Below are 22,389 nucleotides of genomic sequence, written 5' to 3'. Positions count from 1 at the left end.
TCCTGCTCTGCCCGGAGACCTGGGTTACCCCTCCTTCACTCCCAACCAAGCAATGAGGCCAAGAGCAGTAGGAGCAGCCTGGCCAGCAGCTCTCCAGGCATCTCTCCTCTTACACCACGGGCATGATTTCCTTCAAAAACCTCCAAAGTTCACTGTTCTTCTGATTTCTTTTCTTCACCGGTCTTCTTGTCAGAGTCACCAGAAACTAAACCAGCCTACCAGAAGATTTTTTTGAGAGCTCTCATTTGATAGTGATTGTATATTTATAGTACATTAATATTCTCTGAAAACACAGTTTCCTCAAAAAACCCATGAGCTAATACCTGAAAGTGGCCAAGTGCCCGGCACGTCCTTCAGGGTACGGGCAAGCTGCTTCACCACCAGCACAGCTGAGGCACGAAGACCAAGAAAGGTCAGCCCCGGTCAGAGCCCGAAGTGGGCAGCAGCGCCCGTCTCTGTCCGGCTTTCCACCTCTACTTGCCAAAGGCTGAGCAGTATTTAAACCCGGCGGCTGGGAAGCACCGGGGGAGAGGACCTCATGAGCAGAAGAGAGCCTGGTTTTTGTGCATATCCGTTTAAGCTCTTAAAAGCATACAATGGGTGTTTTGGACGTAAGTTGCTCTGTAACATGCTTTTTTTTCACCTAAGGTTTATGAATACTTTTTTTTTAGCAGCTGTGTATTCCATTGTATGGTGTGGCATAATTATTTAACTCAAACCCTACTGATGAATGCGCCTGCCATTTCCCGCTTTTCACTGTTAGGAAAAACCTTGAGATGACTTTAATTGCGTATGTATCTTCATTCTCATAGAGGACGTCCTGCAAGAATTCATTCCTTATGATGATTCCTGACACATGGAATTGCTAGCTTCTGTCAAATTCTCCTCTGAAGTTGAACCAACTTAGACTTCCACCAATCTGAAAGACAGCTTTCCTGCCACTGTCACCAACACTGGACACGGACACATCAGGATTTAAAGTTGTCAGTTCTTCCTCCTAGTTGGGCTCGATTCACGAGCCAGAAGTTGGAACATGAAAGCTTTGCTTCAGAGGAGAGGGGATGTGGCCAACATGGCCTGGAGAATGCAAAATCCAGGATGGTGTAGTCACATCCCTAATTTGAGGAGAACCCAACTCAATTAGTTCCCTATTTGTAAATTCTAGTAAACAGACGGTATGGGGTCGCTGCCAGAATGCTGGTTTTGCCACACTGACCTGGGCTGGAAGCCAGATCCCACCCCGATGTGAGGTGTTTCATACTTCAGGTTCTCTATGACACAGGAATGAAAACACCTACGTTGTAGGTTTGGGCAAAGAAGAAATAAGTTAAAACTCTCTTAATAGTAAATTAATCACTGAAGCTTACGTGTGATACAATGTAAAGTTCAGAAATAGGCAGAAGTAGGTATGTATTTAGGAATATGCATCTCTGACAGAGGAGTGAGGAGACGGACACAAAGTTCCGAGCATGGCGGCCTGCGGGGGAGCACAGGAGACGGGACTTGGGAGGACAGTCATCTTCTAGCTCCTCTCCGGTGCAGTTCCGCGGGCGTCCCTTACCCTCTAAACCGTGTAGAAGCTGTATCAGCCCACGTGCGTATCTCACGAAAAAGATGAAACGTCCCATGGGAAACTTCAGGAGTGAAGAATGAGACGAACATTTCAAATGTGTTAAGAAATATTAGTTTTATTTAACCAGTTTTCACAGCTGAATATTTATTCTATAAAAACTTTACAGATTGTACAGTTTATTATATATAGTTCAAACTACTGAACGAAAAAGTAGGTCCCACAGATGCAAAAATACTGCACCAACCAATCCAAGGTAAAGACAGATTTACACACTGTACAGCTCTCCACGTGGCCGGGAGGTGGTCGGTTCTAAGTATAAACTTCCAAACTGTACAAAAATAAGGTTTTGATTTTATTTCATTCTTCATACATTCAATATGATTGCAAGCTCAGAGCCTAACTAATAATAGGCGTCTGTAATCAGGAACCAGTCCCCACTCCTGGAAGGAATGTGAATGTCTATTTACACAGGGCACTCTTGGACACCCCACTGCACTCCGCGTAGTGCGTAGACATGGAAGCAGAGACCAGCAACATTAAACATTGAATATAAGGTAGTTCCTTTTTTTTTTAAAAGGAGTTTTTGCATTTAATAGTGTGCCAAAAGAATTTTAACTTATTAAATAAAATATATTCTAAGTGAACCTAAAAATTACAATTTATAAACATAAAAATACTTTTTTTTTGGTGTAATACATCAATCGTAGCTGCAAATAGAAAACCAAAACTGTATATAAAGTAGTATTTCTCACCCAGCAACAAGAAGCACTTATGTAGTTATTTTTTCAAAAGGGTCAGAAAAACTCTTTAAACTCCACTAAGACTAACTTATAACTTAGATATTCATACTTAAGCTATTCAGTGATTCACTAATACTGCAAAACAAGCTTTCTTCTGGAGAGACAGTGGTTTCTTCATGTTAACTGGGTAAGAACTGGACATATTAAAAAGGAAGAATCAATGGATTTTCCAGCATGAATCCTAAGTGGACTTCAGTGCAGGGGTATGTTCGTCGGCGGGTTTTTCAGCAGAAATACTTAGCCGAAAAGATAAGTTTTACTTTTGATTCAGGACATCCCATCTCTGAGGTATCTGTACCTTTTTTGGAGACAAAGGCACGTCTCAGATCTTTCTGTGTCTCTGACTGGGGCAGGAGAGAGGAGGCTGGCCAATACCTCTCTAGCTTCTGTGTTCCAGAAGGAAAAAACCAGGAAAACGAACATTATTCCAGACCTTTCTGCCACCCAAAACCAGCAAAACACACTTCGTTTCTTTTTTATACAGTACTAGCTAAAGATAACAAAAATGAGAGCTTCGGAGAGCAGTCTAGAGCTCACCATTATACTTTTATACTTGTGTGTATATTAAGTATAAAATAATGACGTTTGGACAGAGGAGCTTTGTAGTTATTTATTTTAAAGTTACAGTACTTAAAAACTCCTTGATAATAAATAGCTTGGATGTCGTAAGTCCTGCTTCCAAGCGTGAGCTAAGAGTGAACTTGCTGCGGGCCGTGAGGATGGAGGAGGGCAGCCTGGCGCCACGGACGTCCTGCTCTAGAATTCCAGTGTCAGCAGCGGGCACCTGCCGGTCAGAACTCGTCGATCTTCCTCTGCAGGTACTTCAGCATGGAGTCCATGCCCTGCGCCGAGCCCCAGATCTTCTTCAGCACTTCACACTCCCTCTCGTTGGCCTGCTCCAGCTCCATCTTCATGTTACAGCGCACGAGGGCTTTCGATTCTTCCAGCACCTGGAGCGGACAACGAGCGGTGAGTTAGCAAGGGTACGTGTCTGCAAGCACTGGCTCTCTCTGTCCCTAAATTTATGGAGGCAATTATCCATCTTGAGTTATTACCTGTTAAAATTAGGCTACCAGACATTTTGTCACAATACACGTCAGGCCCGAGACAGGGCTGGGGGGTAACCACACCAGGTATCGGGCAAATTCTCAACTTCTCAGCTGGTGAGCTGTTTCAGGAGAGCTATGCTGCTCGCGCCCTGGCCCTCCCCACCGAGACCAAGCAGCCCGGGCCCTGTGCTGCGGCTGCTGCAGGCCGGTGCAGCCCGAGCTGAACGTCGACCCTCGGGACGCTCAGGGGAAGCTCTGCAAACACCTACTGACTGGACTGTCTAACCAAAACTTAATAGTGAAGGCTGTCGTATCAGGGAGAGTCTGAATGGGAGTCATGTCAGTTAATATTCAGTAACATTTCGTCTTCTAATTTGCTAAATGCAGTTCTGTTACAAGACTGAATATTATCCAGCACATTTATCAAACAGAAGCTTACATCCACTGTGGGGGCGGGGGGACGGGAGCAAACATGATTACAGGAAAGAGCTCTGGAGACAGGAAAGAACCACAGAGATGGTTCTGGTAGAGTTTTATAGGGCACTTGGAAGTTCCTAAAGCTCTGAAATGCATTCCTTTCACCCTAAGGCCTCTGCAACCGGGAGGACAAGGTGAGCCCGTGTGGAGTAGTGGCACCGATTTTAGCTCCTGCGGCATTTCCCACGCAGGTGGCCGTGCAGGGAGCAGCGGTGGAGGACTCGGGAAACCCGCTACACGTGGAGCTCTCTGGAAGAAAGGGCACAGAAAAAAAAGAAATAAAAGATAACATATGTAAGAAAATGAATTCCACCTACAACTGGATTACAGGAGGCAAGCTCCTTGATGCGAACCATGACTTCTTGGGTGAAGGTCCCGGGCCAGAACACCTGGGAGACCAGGCCTTTGCCGCACGCCTCCTGCGCCGTCAGCTTCCGTCCGCTGAGCAACATTTCATTTGCCTGAAAGGAAGAAGAGTTGATACTGGTATGAAATGTGAGGGGTCCGGGACGCAGGCAGAAAAGACCCAACCTGAAAATTCATCTAACAAAATTCAAATCAGGGACAGGCGTGTAAACGTGCGGGCCCTGCTGGGGACTCGCTGTGCTTCCTCCAGGGTTCCTTCTCAAGTGCGCTGTTCCGGAGCTTGTGCTCGGAGAAGAAACCCAACAAGGCACGATCAACTACGCAGGTGAGAAGTAATGCGCTGACGGGGAATTAAAAAAAAAAAAAAGTCAGGCTTATTTTAGGATGTAATACAGAATCACGTAGGCATAACCAAGCATCTCAGAGAAGGCCTACTTGTTGGGATCTCGAAGCTGCCCTCCTTCCCAGTGGCCTCCTCCTTCCCAGTGGCTATTCCCATGTGTGAAGTCATTTAATACACAAGAGAGGATCCTGGGAAACTGAGGCATAAGCAAAACTAGACAATTTGTAGTTTTAGGGATTTAATCAGTCACAGAATTACTAATCAATATTCTCCATTATCAGAGAGAGGCCAATGGTGATTTCTTCTCCATATACAAAGTTCTAAGGGCAGTATGTTTCTGCTCGAGTAGAACTTAGAAGGCCACATTTTACCACTTGGACATTAAAGTAAGAAACTATTCAGGACCTGAATGCATCCAAAATGACCACTACTGAGGTCCTCTCAGAAGGGTCCGACTATAGTCACCTCAAATGACTCAATGGAAGAAATTAATTTGTTTTTGTTAAAAAAAAAAAGTATATATGTACGTGTGTGTATGTACATGCATGAAACTGACTTTAACTTTGTCTTGGATTCCGTATCACTTAAGGTCTCAACACTATGTGCATGGAGTTTAGTTCATTCAAATCACAGGCTCAGATATCCAAATAGGGAGAAAACCCATCTGACAAGGAAACTTTGCACTCGTCTGATGTGACAATTTCCTGTCTGCAGTTTATCTTGCACTGATAACTTTCCCAAAGAATCTGACGGTCACGATGAAGACCTGACCATAATCTAGTGTGACTCAGGGAAAAGCATACTCTTGGGAGGTGACGCTCCTTTTCCAAAAGAGGTAAAATACTGTTATGAAAAGCCTCCTGTAAATGCATCGAGACGTGTACTGCACATGAAATGCACAGTGTGGACGACAACCAAGTAAAAAGAGCTGGCAAAGGAAACGTCTGGTGACTCACTACCCTTTCAACACGGGCAGAGGATGGAAAACAGGGTGGAGAGCTGGGTCCCCACAAGGAGGACTGAAGTTCTTCACACTCATGACTTATTTTGGCCCCAACATGGACCTGTTATTTGTGCCAAGTCTTGGACAAAGGCATGAATGTGTGCAGAGCTCAGAGATGTTCTCTTTGAAAACCCCTGCACTGAACCTCCTCTTCTCGGTAAAAAGAAGGTCTAAAATAAACAATGTGTTTAGAAGCCTGACTTCAGCTTACTGTTAGCTGTTAAGATACTTCTTTTGAAAACGGATCCAAACGCGATGAGAAAGGGTGACAGGAGTGCTGGGAGGAGGACCTGGTGGGGAGTGCTCTATGGTTTTCCTAGTTTGTGCTTCTCTCTTCTCTGTACACAGTGAAGACCACACCACAACTACATCACTTAAGTGAAGTGCGAAGTGAGTTTCCAAGACCAGCCTGAACCACAGGATCTTAGCTTGCGCTGTGGATGTGAACGTGTGCCTGTTGAGAGTGGGGTATGGGGGAGAGCAAGTCTCCTTCACGTGCTCCCTCTCCGGCCCCTCTGCGGGCCTGTCCCCCACCCGTCACTTCTCTGAATCTTACTCCTTGCCGTCTGGACGTACAACAGAGCCCCACCACTGTTCTCTTCCTCCCTTCCCCCTTCCCTTGCTTCTCACCAGCCAGCCGGGCCGTCAGAACAGTCTCCCACCACGCGGGGAGCTGTCACTGCCACTGCGTACTCCTTTTGGAGCTGGGCGAACTCCGTGGCTGCGGTCCCTGGAGAGTCTTTCCCTACTTAGTCTTCTCTGTTCCTGATGGCTGGACGTGCAGGACAACAAAGGGCATTTCGGACTTCACCCAAGAGCATGAGTGTGACTGACTCAAGGCTGTTAATACTCCTCGTGTAAGTACGGGCAGGCAGTTGGTTTAAATTATAGTCAACAAATAATACCATAAGGTTAGTAAGATTAAATACACGCAATTGGAATGAGCAAGTTCTCATATGCTCCATTCTAGTAGTTTTAACGGGAGAGGCTTCTAACTTCTACCCAAGAAACAGACTTGCAAAGACATGGTCATTGGAAATCTACTGGCTGCCATTTTGTTCCAAGATTGCCAACTGTTTTTAAAAAGTTATAGCCTAACTACCCAGACAAGTGAGAAATGCCAAAGAAAAGTAGAGTTCCCTTTTCTTTCAGCCCAAAAGACCACATTAAGAGGTGTGGTGAGGAAACCTGACCAGCTTGGGCAGGGGGGGTTGGGAGGTTTGTTTTTTTTTTTTTTTCAAAGATTTTATTTATTTATTTGTCCAAAAGACAGCACACACAAGCAGGGGGAGGGAGAAGCAGGCTTCCTGCTGAGCAAGGAGTCTGATGCGGGACTTGATCCCAGAACCCTGGGATACCCTGAACCGAAGGCAAATGTTTAACCAACTGAGCCACCCAGGCGTCGCGGGTTGGGGAGCTCTGAACCTTGTGGAGGCAGCGGCTCTGCCACTTACTCCCTTGGGTCAGGCTCGCAACTCCCCAGAGCGGCCTCCTCTCTGGTAAATTCGGGGCGAGGACATCAGCCATTCACTGGGCATCTCTCCAGCATCACACCATCCGGAATGAGAGCTGCCAGCTTTATCAGTGGAAGCCCACGTTCACCAGCTTTGTGTCCTCCTCAGTGAGGCTCTGTAGGGTGTCACTCACAGTGCCCGAGCCACAGGATGGTGACGGTGTGGTGCTGGGCACCCAGCGGGCGTGCCCTGAATGTTTACTGGGGACAAGGAGGACTAAGCTGTAGAGGAATACAGTCCGACGACGCTGACCCGCGTGTCTTGTGACCACAGCTTCGCTCCAGAGAGGCTGGCCCGCGACTACCAGGAGAGGACAGCTCTCACAGCTTGCTTTGGCTGCACTCTCCTGCCCTGGGAACACGATCCTCTCTGGCTTAGCCTTCCTGCAGAGCTGTGCACAAACCCTGGTGGAAAACCAAACCTGTACAGCCTTGCCTCAGGCTGCCGGAAGCTCACACACATCAAAAGCTCACCAAGGGGACTTGGCATCCGGGGGGGTGTCACTTTCAGTGGGCGCTGTCGCAGCATGCATGCCTCTCCCCAGCAGCACTTACTTACTTTCTGCAGACAGGTTTTAGTCAAACACTCTGCACTTGCTGAGTAGACCCTGAGCTCCACTCTTGCTTCAGGGCAGGGTTTCTCAGCCAGGCGCTAACCACATTCTGGTCCAGCCAGCGTGGCGAGGAGGCTGTCGTGTGATTTGTGGGATGCCAAGCGGCACCCAGCTCTCGAGCTGCCAGCACCGCCTCTGCTGTGACAGGCTAGTCTCTAGACGCTGCAGTGCGTGACCACGGGGAAGGGGACATGGGACACGGCACCCCGGCTGAGAACCACCGTGTGCACGAGTGGCACCAGGAGATCACGAGAAGCAAAAAGTGATGTGTTTTCAAGACGGGTCCCGTGAGGGAAAATGCACCTGCCGGGCGAGCAGGCATTCGTCTCGTCACGGCTTCCCGTTCTTTCTGGTCCTGAGTGCAATGGGCTCTAAGGGTTCCACCTCTTAGCAGCTTTTGGCCTAAGGACTCCAATTTCAGAATGCCTTTGCCCAAAATGGGCTTAGATGTCAGGTTTAGTATTCCCCCCAATCTGCTCTTCCCGGGTACCCGCATCAACGTCACACAGCTCCTTGCACCACACGGTTATTTCAGTCTTCGCTAGGGTAAGACTCAGGATGCACGTAAAAGGCTTTGACCCATGACAAGGCGTCTTTGCTCCCAGAACGGGCAGCAACTGTTAGGAAATGATCTATTTTACAGTAATAACTTAAAATGAACTTAAAGTAATTTTCCCGATAACGACTCTACCACCAGAACCAGGTAGTAATAACTGTTAGGTGGGGGCAGCATGGTGCAAACAAGACCAGTGACCCACACGGGGCCCCAGCTCCTCATCTGTGAAACACGGCGCACCATCCTGGGGTGGACGCAGACGTGCCGCCCGGTGGCCTCGGCCCAGGAAACACTTGCTGTCCCACTGCCAGGGGTGCCGTTCGCAGGGGCCTTCTGGGAGAGCTCCTCGGAGCGGCCACACCCGCAGAGGAGGCTCTGATTGCGGCGGGGCCCCCGGAAGAGCAGGGGCAGCCACATGTGCCCCAGGACTCCCTGTGGGCTCAGGGGGAGTTTTGCCAGGGCGGTACCACGGTTCACCTTTGCCCTCTGCCTAGTCCTGCCTCCTCCCTGCCCTGCCACAGAGGTGGACCCTGTGTCCTGCTTGCCCAAATCCAACTCGGCCTCCGTTTCCAGAAAAACTAACTTGTCACAGGTGGGAATGGGAGAAGAAGTGGCGATGAGAGGGCTTTGGGAGCAAGATAGCTCCCTGGCTGGCTGGCAAAGAGCACCCCTCAAGGGCTGGTAGAGCACCCCAAGCACCCGGCACTGGTGGTGGTTCAAGTGCGAAAACCCGCACAGTAACTGCTATTTGCCACTGACGCAAGCAGAGGGGCTGCTGGGTAGCAAGAAGGCAGAGAAAGCGCAGATCCAGACCCAGGACTTACTAATCTGAGTGGCCCAGCTCCAGGCAAGGCAAGTCACCCACCAAGGAGGATCTGCTGCGCTCGGTGGGGAGGGGAGGGAGGAGGAGACCCTTTAAACCTCGAACAGGGACTCCAGGTGGACATCCCCAAGTTGAACCCCAGACTCTTCTGATCCCTCTGTCCCCATCAGGAACAAGTGTTGCCATCTTGCTTGGAGACAATGCAGAGGTCTCTCTCCGCAAGACGGCATCGCTTCCCTCAAGTCCTGCCCGGCTTCCTCTCCTGGCCGCTAGGCCTATAACTTGCTTCCTCCCTCCAAGGAGCTGCAGGAAGACACGGGGGCCTGAATTCTAAGGGTGCCTGACTTGGAACCAGAACGCAAAGTTGGACAGGGGAGTTTGCTGATTTGGGAGCTCTCCTGAGATACAAGATGTAACTGCCTGGCTGGGCCCCGGCAGACGGTGTGATCTTGCTACTGGGATGGCTCCTAGAAGCACGGAGCGGGTGGTGGCCCAGGCTAAGTGGAGCTGAAATGGCAGAGCTGCCAGGCCTGACTGTGGAGCCGGTGGGACGAGAGGCCTCCAGGAGCTTGGGGCACATGCCAGAGAGATGACAACGCAGGAGCGAGCCTGTGCTGTTCACGGCAGAGAAGAACGTGCCTCTTAAAAAACAATTCTGGAGTGTTACTGAACCCTGGTGGAGGTGGAACGCCTAGCCACGGGACACCAAAAGACCACACATCGGAGATGTCCCCAAGAGCCGAGTCCCATCAGGCCTGCTAGGTGTAAGGCGAGCCACAAGGCGCACAGCTGAGGTCAGGCACAGACAGCAGAGGGCATGGGCGAACCGCATGGGGGGCCCGGACCCCCACGTCACCCACCACTGCTGCACCAGGGTCCTGCCTCAGCTCACACCGCCGGCCACATGGGGGAGTCCGGACGGGTGAGCTGGTTTGTGCATGGGCTGGCTCCGTTTTTGGGTGTGCAGACTGAAACACAGCTGGCAAGTGCCCTGGAGCCTCCCCCGAAGGGAAACGCTCCCCAATAGGGGGTGTGCCTCGTCCACCACCTGGTGTGGAAGGAGAGGTGGATCAAGATGGGAGCGTGCAGTGACCCTGGGCAGTGGCGAACAGCCTGGCTGGCTGGTCAGGGGCCTGGAAGGTCGGGGACAACGGGCCTGGCATGTCGATGGCCGAGGAAGTGTGTACATGGCTGCGTGACCTCAGCGTCCAACAGGAAGCATGCATCACAGGGAGGAACCAAACAGCTCTGGGAGACGAGTCCTGGTCACGTGCTGGCACGTCAAGCACGTGGACGGAGTGGCTGTGGGGTGTGTGGGAGGTGGAGCTCAAGGGCACAGGCTCTGACTCATGGAGGCTGACTCAGTTACAGTCACCGCGGACATCCAGCCTCCAGCAAGACACCAATGTTGAGCCACCTACTTGGCATCACTCCGGGGACTAGCTGGTCGGCCGCGTGGTGGCCCGCTGACTGTTGTCACGGGAACAGATGCTCACTCTGTTCTGGGTTTGTTTTCCTGCCCGGGGTCCTCACAAGCACCGCTCTCCGAGGCTCATGAAGTGCATGGGGTGTGCCAGACCAGAACCCCCTCACAGCAAAGGGGCTGGGGGAGCGGGCCCATGACCATGGGGTCCTCTGGCCGTGTCATGTTCGACAACTCCAGAGGCCGCTGCTGATGGAGCGCTTGGATGGTCGGAGGTGCAGGGGGAGTACCAGCTTGGAGGCGGCACCTCTTCTGAGTTACAGCGTACACAGCGCATCGAAGACCTTGATATGGTACCATGTCCCCGACAGAAAGAACACTCAGGACTGGGAAACGAGGGATGGGAAGGGGCATGGCTGCACGTGCCACTGCCCCCGCTGCCCACCAATGACCTGAGGGCCACTGTGCCTCCTGCCTTTGAAACTGGGCTCTGCTGGTCCCCGAGGGAGCACACCTGGCCCGTAGACGCAGCAAGGGTCCCAATGAACTTCAGGCTATGACTGCTACCACCTGGGCACTTGGTGTCCACTGGGAGCCCTTTGGTCCTCGGCCGCCCAGACGCAGCCACAAACGCACAAGTGCAGCAACTCGGGGTGGGGGGAGCAGCATCCCACCACAGGGTGGTCACTGAGGCCAGCAGAGGTGGCAGCTTGGGTGGGTGGGACGTTCTAGAACAGGAAGGGAGAAGACAAGGGTGGGGGTGGCTTTGAGACCAGATGTGGCAATGGTGGCTGTGCGGGCCCAGTGAACTTCCTCTTTCTTTCAAACTCTGTTTTGGGAATAAATTTGGACTTACGGGAAGCTTATAAAAGTTATAGAGAGAGGACAAACCCTTTATCCAGCTCTAACATTAACATCTATGACATCTTACAATGATCAAAACGGGAAAATTACCATCACCACAGTATTATGAGTCAAACCACAGACCGTCTGCAAAGTTCGCAGTTTGTCCTATAAAAGTCCTTCCTCTGACCCCGAACTGGGTCTGAGATCCCTGCATGTGCACGGAGCTCTCAGGCCCCTCTGTGCCCCTCAGTGTGGGGTGGCGCCTAGGTCTTCCGGTGAGTTGTCTGACCACATGGCACTTTGGCAGGGCCCTGCATGGTATCTGCAGACTGTGTTCCAGTCCGGGCCTGTCTGGTGTTCTCTCCAGACCGGACGGAGGGGATGCCCATGTGGCAAGACTCTGGTGGAGCGACACCACGTCATTCTCACTGCAGCAGGTTGGGGCCAACGACGGGTCTTATTTCTGGGGACTCTGACCACTCATAAATAATGAGAGAATGCAAATATTCATTTTCTCATCATACTTTTACCTGCTAACTTTAACATCTAGGCAGTTCTTGCCTCTAACAGTCGTCAGTGGCTAATCCTTCTCCTCTACATCTTTCCCCAGGAATCGTGGCCCCCCTTTAATGTGTATGAAGAGGGGGATGCGAAGGGTCAAGGGGTGAACTGTGGTGGCCATGGGGATGTGCCGCGGAGGTCCATCCAAGGGAGGTCTTGCTGTCCCAGCTGTTGGGAGTGCTGTCAGCAGCCAGCCCTCAGCCCCTTCGGGGACGCCCTCTGCTGCAGAGCCGCTTCATGCACGGTCATGGCGCTCTTCCTGCGCAGCCCACACTCGGTGATGACGGTCATAAAGGAACCAGCCATTTCAGTCCAGTGTGGACAACTGTGACAGGCCATACATGCCCCAGAGCTCCCCATAGGTGGCCCAAGCTTTGCTGGGCCTGCCTTCCTCTGTGCAGACCCCTGACCGCTGCCATCCTGCCGATAGGTGTGGACTAGCGAATATTTGTCCACCATGCCAAACTCTACCTCAGTGTGGCTTGTGGAGACCCCAATCCATGACGCCACCCCTTGCCCTACTTCAGGGAGTAAGAAATGCAATGTGTGTAATTGCTTGAAAAAAATCAAAAGCTACAAACACAAACGCTTATTATGGATGGCTTAATTGGTTAAAAAAAATAAAGCTCCACAATCAGATGGAAAGACTTCTTTTATCCTAACCAACTTAGGGCTTTCACGCTTTCTCTTAAAAGTGCAGCGTTTAGGTTATTAGGTCAAGAACCTTTTGATGGCACACTCTGCTGTTTGGGTTACAGACTGGGTATTTACTAATAATGGATATCGGTGTCAATTACGGAGAGAGAGACTGCTCACTGAATAAGGTCCTTCTCTAGGAAATGATGCAACCCAGTGTCCATAAATGTTCTACGAACCAAAATATGAAAACCTCCCATGATTTCATGAATTGAGAATATGAGTTAATGAACAGAATTGAACTACAAGTGCGTTTGAAAGGAAGTCCCCACAAAATGACACCCTGTACATATTTAGAAAAACAATGACCAAACTGGATTTCTTCAGGAAGTTTTCTAGAATAATTTTTAAAAAAGAGGTACTCACAGATGCTCCTCCCATAATCTTGGGAAACATAACGGTGGAACAGCCATCTGGACTCTGTCCGAAGGTAGTATAGGGTGTTTGAAACCAAGCCTTTTCGTTGGCCCAAACCACATCACAAAGAGGCAATATGGAGGCTCCCAGTCCAATGGCTGGGCCATTCACTGCTACAATGATAGGCTTCTTAAACTGAATGAAAGTATTCACGAAGTTTCTAAAATGAAAAATAAATGGGAAATTACTCAAAACATTGTGTATTTGAGCAACAGAAAAATCCACTATTATAGATTCAATATACCAAGAGGTAAACTCTATGGAAATCAGTATAAGTTGAGATTCGTTGAAGGCCTTCTCCTAGAAGTGGCCCTGGTCTTATTTACTGTTATAAAGGGCCGACGATGCCCTGGACGCAGTGCTGGAGCGGCTACAGGACCTGTGTGAAGACTGCGGGTGATGTCGTCAGAGGCTGCTCTTGGATTTGCAGCTGGCTCTTGGGCTCTAGGACTAATCCATCTTTCTCCACAACCTTCCTTCCCTTTAAGACATAAGGAGCCCCAAAAACACCGTGGGGTTCTGATGATCAATCTAGAAGCTCTCCCAAAGAAAACCTGGCACGGGGCCTACCAAGATTGCCTGGTGTTGAGCAAAGACTAGGAGGCTGGGGTTACGACCCATGGGGTCGGGTTCTGGACTTGGTATGTGATTTCAGACAACTCATTGACTATTTGGAAACACCAGAGATTTCCTGAGTTTGTCCAGAATTAGATGGAATGACTTGGGCGTGCAGAAACAAGAAGCTTCCAGGCTGGTTTAAGACTGGAGATCCGAGGAAGAACAGCGAGCAGCAGAGACACTGCCCGTCCACCACTGTGTGTCCCGCTGTGCGCTGCGGATTACGATTACAGCAGGGCTGCAAAGTAGAGCAAGACTAGGGGTAGGGCAGCCTTCACAGAGGATGTGGATTTCAAAACCGAGCCAATGCTATTTTTGGATTTGTTTTAGGATCAGACTGGAAAAGTAGGCTGCTTTTCAATTTAGGGTAGGTTGATGCCACGCCATACAGGGAATGTGCATCTTCTTCCTACCACTAGAATCTAATTTTATGTTCAGAGGTTGCTGCTTGTTATGATTTAACATGGTGAAGAAAAAGACAAACATGCACCAACAAAAAGAGAAGATAATTCCTTTAAGGCAGTCAGAGTTCTAGCTCAGAATTACAGAATTCTAAGCCTGACCCCCATCTTCAGTACCAGAAATAATTTGGTTGCTCTCTGCGATTCAGCAAATCTATTCAGATTATCTCTGGAAATCATGACTCAACATCTTAAATGGTCTCCCCATCTCCCCAAATAGCGACACAAAGGGTCATATATTTTTTTGGGGGGGGGGACAGGTTTGGGACGTGTGTGTGCGCGCGCGTGTGCAAAGAACAGAAGAGAGGACGCACTGCAGAATCTGGCAGCTTGCACGCCTAGCTGCACGGAGTGTTCTCAAAGGCACCCTGCAGCCACTGCAGACCTCGGCCCAGCCCCCAAGGCCCCCTAAGGTTTGTGGGATCTTTACATTGAGTAAGAATTGGCTCATTCAAATGAATGAGTTGCAGTAAGACTTTCTAAATGAGAGCCTGAGGCACTGTTAGAAAGATCACACTAGGTTTTAATGACACAGAGAGAGCCAGGCAACCTTTTCAACAGGTTCCTGAAATAATGTAGACAATTTACGTGCAGCTACGTCACCTGTGCCACTTTTGGAGGATCTGGGGTCAATGACACGATGGAAATACATTTTCTATGCTCAGTTACCAAGGACTCGCGAAAAGGTCTCCATGATACAGAGCAGACGTCTTCAAAATATGTCCCCGGGTGCCCTGGAGTCACCCTGCTTTCATCTGCCTCATGTGAACAGGGCCCAGGAGGAGCTGGGCTAGTGCTAACAACATCTGGAAACCATGACTAGGATGGCAGAGTAACATGAAAGAAATGAGCAAATACTGCAGTAAGAGAGTGACTTTACAGAGAAATGGTCAAAGCAATCAATCATTCCACAAGGCAGTGTTCCTTCTCACGTCACATGTTTGTATAAAAGGAAAAAAAATGCTTCTAAAATAGATATTGTAAAACCAAAGACTGGAGAATTGTTTGAAGCTGATTCTTCACCCCCACCCCCACCCCCAAGTTATTTTTATTTTTGCCTGGAATGATAACTTCATCTGCAACTGGTGGCCACTTCTGGGAGGGGTAGGAATTCACTGGTTCGCTCAGCGAAGATCATTTCCCCTTTCAGAGCACCCAGCCGAACATTCGGATACGTGAGCTCGGAGATGTCAGAAAGGAGCATGGCCTACAGAAAAATCTGTTTGTTTTTTTTTTTTAAACAACAACAACAGCAACGACAAAAACAAACTTGACAGAAATGCTTTTTTCTGTTTAGTGGAAACTTTCCAGAGCCACAGAAGCTTGGCCACACTGCGACCAGGGACAGGGAGGCGGGGGCTGCCTCCGGGCCCCAAGACACCGCTCAAGAGCCTGGCCTTCAAGAAGGGCCAGTCCGCTGCTTTTAGGGGGTGCAGAACAAGTCTACCTCAGAACCTAAAATCAAAATGCGTGACTGTTCCAATGTGCTCAATGCAACATACTGAATTTAAATTTCAGCTTTCTGGAAATTATGAACTGAGCTATAAAGGCTGTGGTGGGTATGGCAGGGAAAGAAGAAATTATATTTGTCATAAAATGAGTTTAAAAAGACGTCTAATTCAACAAAAGCAAACTTCTATCCATTCTTTTGAAGAACGTTTACTACTTCATGGATATCACCAAAAAAGTTAGAAAGTCACCTAAGAACAATAGTGTAGGAATTATTTGGGGACAACGAGGCTACCAGGATCTGAAGTTTCAATAGGTAGTTCACTGCCCGTTTTCAAGGGAGCTCGCCCTTCAATGGGAATGTCTGGACAGGACTGAATGGGGAGAGGTCAGGTGCTCTGCTCCCCGCATCTCTGCTCCTCTCACTCCATGGGGGAAGAAGATGCCTGCCTTCTGGGGCGAGGAGGCTCCCAGTCCTTTAGATACTAGGAGCCAGCAACTGGTTCCCGCAGACTTCAAAAGCCTAATGTTATAAAAATGATTTATAATCATTTTATTTTTATCACTAATGTGCTGAATGTTTTTATTACAATGAATCTGCAAACTGATTACGGCCAGCAGTCCCGATAACGGAATTAGCTGTCGTAGACACCTGACAATCGAATTCAAACCTCATCTTCCTATTTCCCACTTTTTATGGGGGGAACTTGCTATAGTGACGTTCTTTGCCCCAAAGTTTTACGAAATTGAAGACACACAGAAATAATATATAGCTTTACACGTAAAGCTGATCTTATACATATAAAAATTAATTTAAATGCAAACGAGCAAGAGCAAAGGTTAAGTGAATCTGGTATAACTCATTATTTTCGTATCTTGCCAGAGTACATGAGGAAAAATTCACATTGATAAAAATATATTAATTTAAAGAAGAACCAAGTGGGTTTCCCTAAAGCAGGATTTGGCCTTTTTGTAGAAAAGCTATTTCGTGGGGGGCGAGGAGAGTGAGAGGGGAGAGGGTCTGGACAAGTAACAGGAGTGGGCAGCTGACAGAAATAAACACCTGAAGTTACCTAAAGGTTCCACAAATGTGGTCTCTCCATCCATCTTTCCTCTGTATTTTCTAACACCAACAATGCAAGCCTCAAGCACTGTCAAGGGCAATTCAACTCGGGAGGAGTGGGTCAGACTAGGGTTGAGACACTGAGATTTAGGAGTGGAGCTTAGGGAAGCGTCTCTGGGGAGAATGGAGCCAGAACACAGAAGACGCTGGCTGACAAATCTGATTCTCATTACAGCAGAGCTCCCCCAAATCACAGTATTATGTGTAAAGTCAGTGTGAGCTTACAGAAAATCCACAAAGTCGCTGCCCGAGGCACAACAGTTTGTATTTGAAAAATGAAAATTAAACCCATGTACTTCATCCTGAAAGGATGGGATGGGTGAACAAGCAGGAATACCTGCAAGTTGTCTTGGAAGGACCGACTGTCAAGTAATTGTGTGCACTGATCAAGCACTTTAACTTGAAACTGAGTAATAAGATAGTCTTATCCAGTAGGATACAAGCTTGAAATTATTTAGGAGACCAGAGACAACACTTAATTAAAACAGACTGTAAAATTTCAAACTATTTTTGAAGAAAACAATGATCATATGGTAAGTTAAAAAGTGGCAATGTTTAAAAAGACGAAGAAACCTCTTGTATGTGTGCGTACATCTGTACCCAGTGACAAAATATATTAATTTTGAAAATTCTTAAAAATGTTACGAAAGGTCAAGGCAATGCCCGGAAACCCCAAGGTATGGGGTTCTGGGAGTCTTCTGATGGGCTGATTAGGGCAGCAACCATCAGAACCATCATGGGAAGTCCATCAGAGAGATGCCCTCTGCACCCACCAACACAGAACTTCCACTAATCCCAACGTGCACCTTTAAGGATGGTTTGGGGGGACCAGGAAGCCTTGTGCCCCCAGGGTCAGGGCACAAGGTCTCAGCCACGCAGAGCCCATTAATCATCCAAAGAAGCTCAACTTCAACTCCCCAATGTGGGGATCTGGAGAAGATCCGGCCAAGTCTACTTTGCACGTCTGTGCGTCTAAGTTCCCGTCCTCCTGGACCTCACCAAGGCAAACGCATATGCAAAGGGCCCTTAGGGGTCACTCAGGGATATGTCATGTTAGGGAGGTGGGAAGGGTAGTACAATGGTCTTCCTGGTTGGTGAATGGCTTTCATTCACTTCAAATAAAATTAATTTTTGAATAATTAGATATCTTTAATTATACTTACAGTGATTAGCAGGAGAAGTGAGGAATGAATATGTACCTGGATATGTTTATAGCAGAGTTAGGTGATTCTAGGGAAGCTTTCTGCAATGTTATGATATAGCAGTGGAAAATCCCCAAACAGAAGAAATGGAAATCTCTAAAGTCACACTGTTAAATGGAAAAAGCAAGTTCAAAGAGAACACACAGTATAGTTCCATTTATTTAACAGAACTAGAAGTAAATCTATATTATCTCTACTATGTAAGGAATGCATATTTGACAGTGTTTAGAAAAAGGCTGGGATGACATAATGAATGGTGGGTCCCTGGGGGAGGGCAGCACGTGAGAGAAAGGGACCTCTTTTCACTCTAATGATCGAGGTTTATGGGCAGCTGGAACTCGGGATGAACTTGAACAAGAATGTGTACTACTTGTACTAACACAAACTTTTCATGTGCTGTTATGGAACCAGCTTGTCATGAAGCCTAGCCAGTTTCTTTCGGAGTCAAGCAAATGGTAAGTTATTATGTGAAAGAGAATGCATCTTTATTTAAGGGCTGAAGACAGAACACGCTCATAGTACAAATAATGGAAACTCTGGCTACATGCTCTTGTACACGCTAATCATTAGAACATTCCCTGAGCACTCACTGGGTTTGAGCCAGCCTTGAAATCAGTTATTTGCTCAAGGCAAGTACTAATTTATGCCAGGCCCACAGAAAAGACAGATGATTTAATTAATTTTGGTACTGGTGTCTCTCAGTGGAAGGAGACATGCATTTTACTCACGAGGCTTGCTCGCGCCTGTTCTGCCAGGGATGGGCACACTAAAAGCAGGACACTCAAAACCACCATTAAAAACACAGCATTTGTGCATACCTGATAGCTTCCGCCATCTTGGTGCTTTCTCTTTTTCGGTCATCTGTTAAACGCCGTATAAAATAAATAAAGTCGAGCCCGCAGCAGAAGACGCTGCCCACGGCGCTGAGCAGCACGAGTTTGCTATCGTCGGCAGCAGCTGTGCTCAGGGCACTCTGGACTTCTTTCATTACCTGGAAGTCACCAGAAGTTAAAGTGGCAGAGAGTATTTCTGATACGGAACCCTAAAAGCATCTTGTTCCTGGATAATCTGGACCCGGAGAGGGTGCAGTGTAAGCCTGATACCGTGCCCTGTATCTTCCATGGTGTAAAATAATTCACAAGCTGCTGCTGTTCTGTAACCAGAGACGGGAATGCTGGGGACAGTGTAAGTTACATAACTAATTATGAACAGAGTAAAATCAGAAAGACCCGTAAATCTGAGTTTCCTTAACATTCTACTCGCTGGGACTCTCGGCGGATGAGGCAAGCTGCACAGGATTTCCACTTGGCATTTCTACAGTTCGGACAGCAGGTGGCACATTCAACCAGTTGAAAGAAACCAGGGTTCCCTGATTTTTTTTTTTTCCTTTTTTTCCTTTTAACACCAGCCTACCACACTTGGGACAGAAACCCCAGAAGTTTGGTGCATAAGTGTAGTAAGTATAAGCACATTAGCAGAGAGTCATTTTAGAAGGGCACAAGGCCCCTGAAAATGAGCTCTATGAAGCACTTACAAGTAACCAATGAAGGCACTCTGCAGTCAAAAAACGGACCAGGGGTCAGCCCTGAACTGGTTTGTCATGTGACCCTGGCCAGACACACAAACTTCGTGTAGTTTGGTTTTCTTGTCTGGAAACAACTTGACCGAGCTGCTCACAAGTGGAAAACAACTACCAGAATGTAGAATTTTAAGAAGGCACAGTGCCGGTTCCAATACTTCTCATCTTAGAGCCTTTAGAGTTCGTTTCTGAACCTCTGCAAGCCCCCATCTGCCGGGATCCCTGAAAGCCGGCTTTGCCAGGTACTCCCGGCAACGAACACGTGCCGAAGTCCCTGCCGCGGGAACGAAGTTCCAGGACGATGCTGAACACCCGTAGGAACGATGCCAACACACTCTGAAGGGCCTGGGACCCCGGCCGTTTGAATCCGGTCTGAACAAAGCTAAAGAAACGCACGTGCCCGCACGCACTTGATATGCGAGTCTGGGGAGCCCCCCGCCCTGCAGACTGAGAGCTGGTGACCGACCCGGGGGTGGCCGCTCCCTGCGCCCCGCACGGCCGCACCCTGCAGCACGCAGGCGGACCCCCACGCGTGCTCGGCTCCAGCTGCTCGTAGGCGCGGTGTGGTACGCAGCAAGACCGCCCGGCCTCACCCCTGTTTCCTACCTTCTGGTGGGACTGTGCAATGGCCCAGAAGGCGAGTTAGAAAGGGCACCTTTCCGCAAAGCAGGCGCCAGAGACAAGGGCATGGAGAAACATGAAGCACAAATCAGCCCAAGGAACGTCTCTCACCTCTGGGTTGAGTGAGTTATTCTCTGATGATTTTGTTGACAACAAGATGTGGGTGAAGCCATCCTGCTTCCTGACGACAATATCTCTGTATCTGTAGGCACTTTCTGTTTGCCTCACACTGAAACGCAACCGCTTGTCAAAAGGCTGGTCTCTTCTGTCGTCAATGAATTTCCTTTTCCCAGCTGTCACTCCTGTAACAGATGTCTGGATGTTGGTTGTTCCATTGGCTGTTAACGCATCCATAAAGGGAGATGCACCTGCCGAGAGTGTGAGATCACAGTGGTCTGTGACGTCCAGCTACGAAGTCCCTCCCCAGTGCCGTCTCTGAATTGGGTAAAAGCGCTCATTATGAACCCACGACTTAATGTTTAAAAGCAAGGCTGTTAAAAAGTCTACTTTTATTTTTAAAAAGATTTTATTTATTCCTTTGAGATAGAGACAGAAAGCACGAGAGAGAGAAAGAGAGAGCGAGAGAGCGAGCACGAGCTGGGGGGAAGGGCAGAGGGAGAGGGAAAAGCAGGCTCCCAGCAGAGCAGGGAGCCCAAGGCCCGGACTCGATGGCAGGACCCTAGGATCATGACCTGAGCCCAAGACAGACCCTTAACCGACTGCGCCACCCAGGTGCCCCTAGAAAGTCTGCTTTTTAAAAGGCATTTGTTTTCCTTCAAAGTCTGACAAGGAAGTCACCCTCTTGCTTATGTTGCCTAAAAAATGAAGATAGAAAGTACTTGCTGAAAAGAAGCTACAAAACTCGAGACCTCTCAAGAATGAGATTAAAAGAGAATGGGTCTCATGAAGAGTACCTATTCCAGGCTTGAGAAGTTGAAGGAAAAAAGGAAACTGGTTCAAGAAAATATTATTCTAGCCAAAGCTATCTGCCATTCAGTTGAAATCTTTTTCTGAATGCAAGATCGATGTGTACAGACACGCCAGGTGACCACCTGTTTCTGCTGGTCCACAAGCTGTGGTGCCGTGGCCGCCACTGCAAACCACCCCCACCCCTTGTGGGCACTCAAACCTCTCAGGAGTTCTTTCTTCTGATGCCCTGGGATGTAACTGTTCTCTGCCCACTGGTCCCAGTTCCACATTTTTCAAACAGTCTTCTAAGTACAATTTCAAGACAATTCTCTTTCCTATCGTATAAAGTGTTCTGCTAATTTTCCCTCCTATGTCAGTTCCTCAGCATCAACGTGGTTGCTGGGTCTTAAACACATGGTCTCCTGAACTTAATATTTCTTATAATAAAGGCAAGAGATTCATTTAATGCTTTCCTAGAGTTATCAAGTTATGTCAGAGTAAGAATTCAAGTATTAATAAATAATTATAGTCCTATTCACATGAACTGTCTGAATATTATCTCACCTGGTAATGAATATACAGAGCCTTCAGGTAGGAGAAGAAAGAGAAAGAAATGTAAGAAAACTGGATCAAGCTTTACTAATAAAATTAGCAGAGGTTCTTGGAGGAGAAGAACATGAATTACAGGTCAGAAATATTTCCTCCACAGTGAAAGAAAATAAGCCAAGGCCACTGGAAAAGACTCAGGACTGGACATCTAGAGAAGTCAAATAATCTCCTTGATAAAACAACAGGACTTTCATTCAATTGGAAGAAATACGTTAGAGGTTTTTTTTAAAAAAAAAAAATTCAATTTTTTGAAGTTTTGGAAGAGGTTATAATACATGCATACGGTTCAAGAATCTACAAATATAAGATCTATGGTAAGATCTATGGAGACCACCCCTGCTCTCCATCTGCCCAGGACCCCACTCTCCAGTTAGCTACTGTGTCTGGTTTCCCAGTATCCTTCCACAGTGTCTTGACGTATATACAAGCAAGTATGAAAAAAAAAAAAAAAAAAAGATTTCCACCCCCCTTTAAAAAAACACAAGTGGTAGTTTACTTCACATAGTCTTGCTTTTATCATTTGACAGTTATCTTAGAACTTGTCTTAGCGGGTTAGTTTCCTTGCTCTTTTCTAAGGCTGCATACCAGTCCACTGAATGGATGTTCTATAATCCATTTTACCGATTCACGTTGCAATAAATGCTAATATTACCTTGGCCTCTATCATTCCAATGCTGGCAAGTATTTTCAATCAAAAGAGCATTTGATAGGCTGCTGTTACCAGGAATACAGGGTGTCCTGAGTCCTTCTGAGCAGGC

At 48.0% G+C, this 22,389-nt stretch overlaps 1 protein-coding gene across 2 annotated transcripts in view; it reads right to left on the bottom strand.

Moving 5' to 3' along the window:
• Nucleotides 1-1,668: 1,668 nt before the first annotated feature.
• The window catches only part of CDYL (chromodomain Y like), a 175,197-nt gene continuing 154,476 nt past the window's right edge, over nt 1,669-22,389 (bottom strand). The window contains exons 3-7 of one of the 2 annotated variants that reach the window (XM_040645019.1): nt 20,225-20,415; nt 18,732-18,904; nt 13,010-13,220; nt 4,217-4,360; nt 1,669-3,323 (exon numbers count right to left, since the gene is read on the bottom strand). In XM_040645019.1, coding sequence (XP_040500953.1) covers nt 3,165-3,323; nt 4,217-4,360; nt 13,010-13,220; nt 18,732-18,904; nt 20,225-20,415 — 878 coding nt within the window. In that variant the 3' untranslated portion in view covers nt 1,669-3,164. Of the gene's footprint in view, nt 3,324-4,216; nt 4,361-13,009; nt 13,221-18,731; nt 18,905-20,224; nt 20,482-22,389 lie in introns of both variants that reach the window. The other variant, XM_040645018.1, reaches the window with a different exon arrangement.

The sequence above is a fragment of the Ursus maritimus genome, unplaced genomic scaffold (assembly GCF_017311325.1).
Source record: "Ursus maritimus isolate PB19 unplaced genomic scaffold, ASM1731132v1 scaffold_30, whole genome shotgun sequence".
In the NCBI taxonomy this organism is placed as follows: domain Eukaryota; kingdom Metazoa; phylum Chordata; class Mammalia; order Carnivora; family Ursidae; genus Ursus; species Ursus maritimus.
The sequence above is the reverse complement of the archived record's forward strand: the minus strand, read 5'-3'. Positions and strand labels throughout refer to the sequence as shown.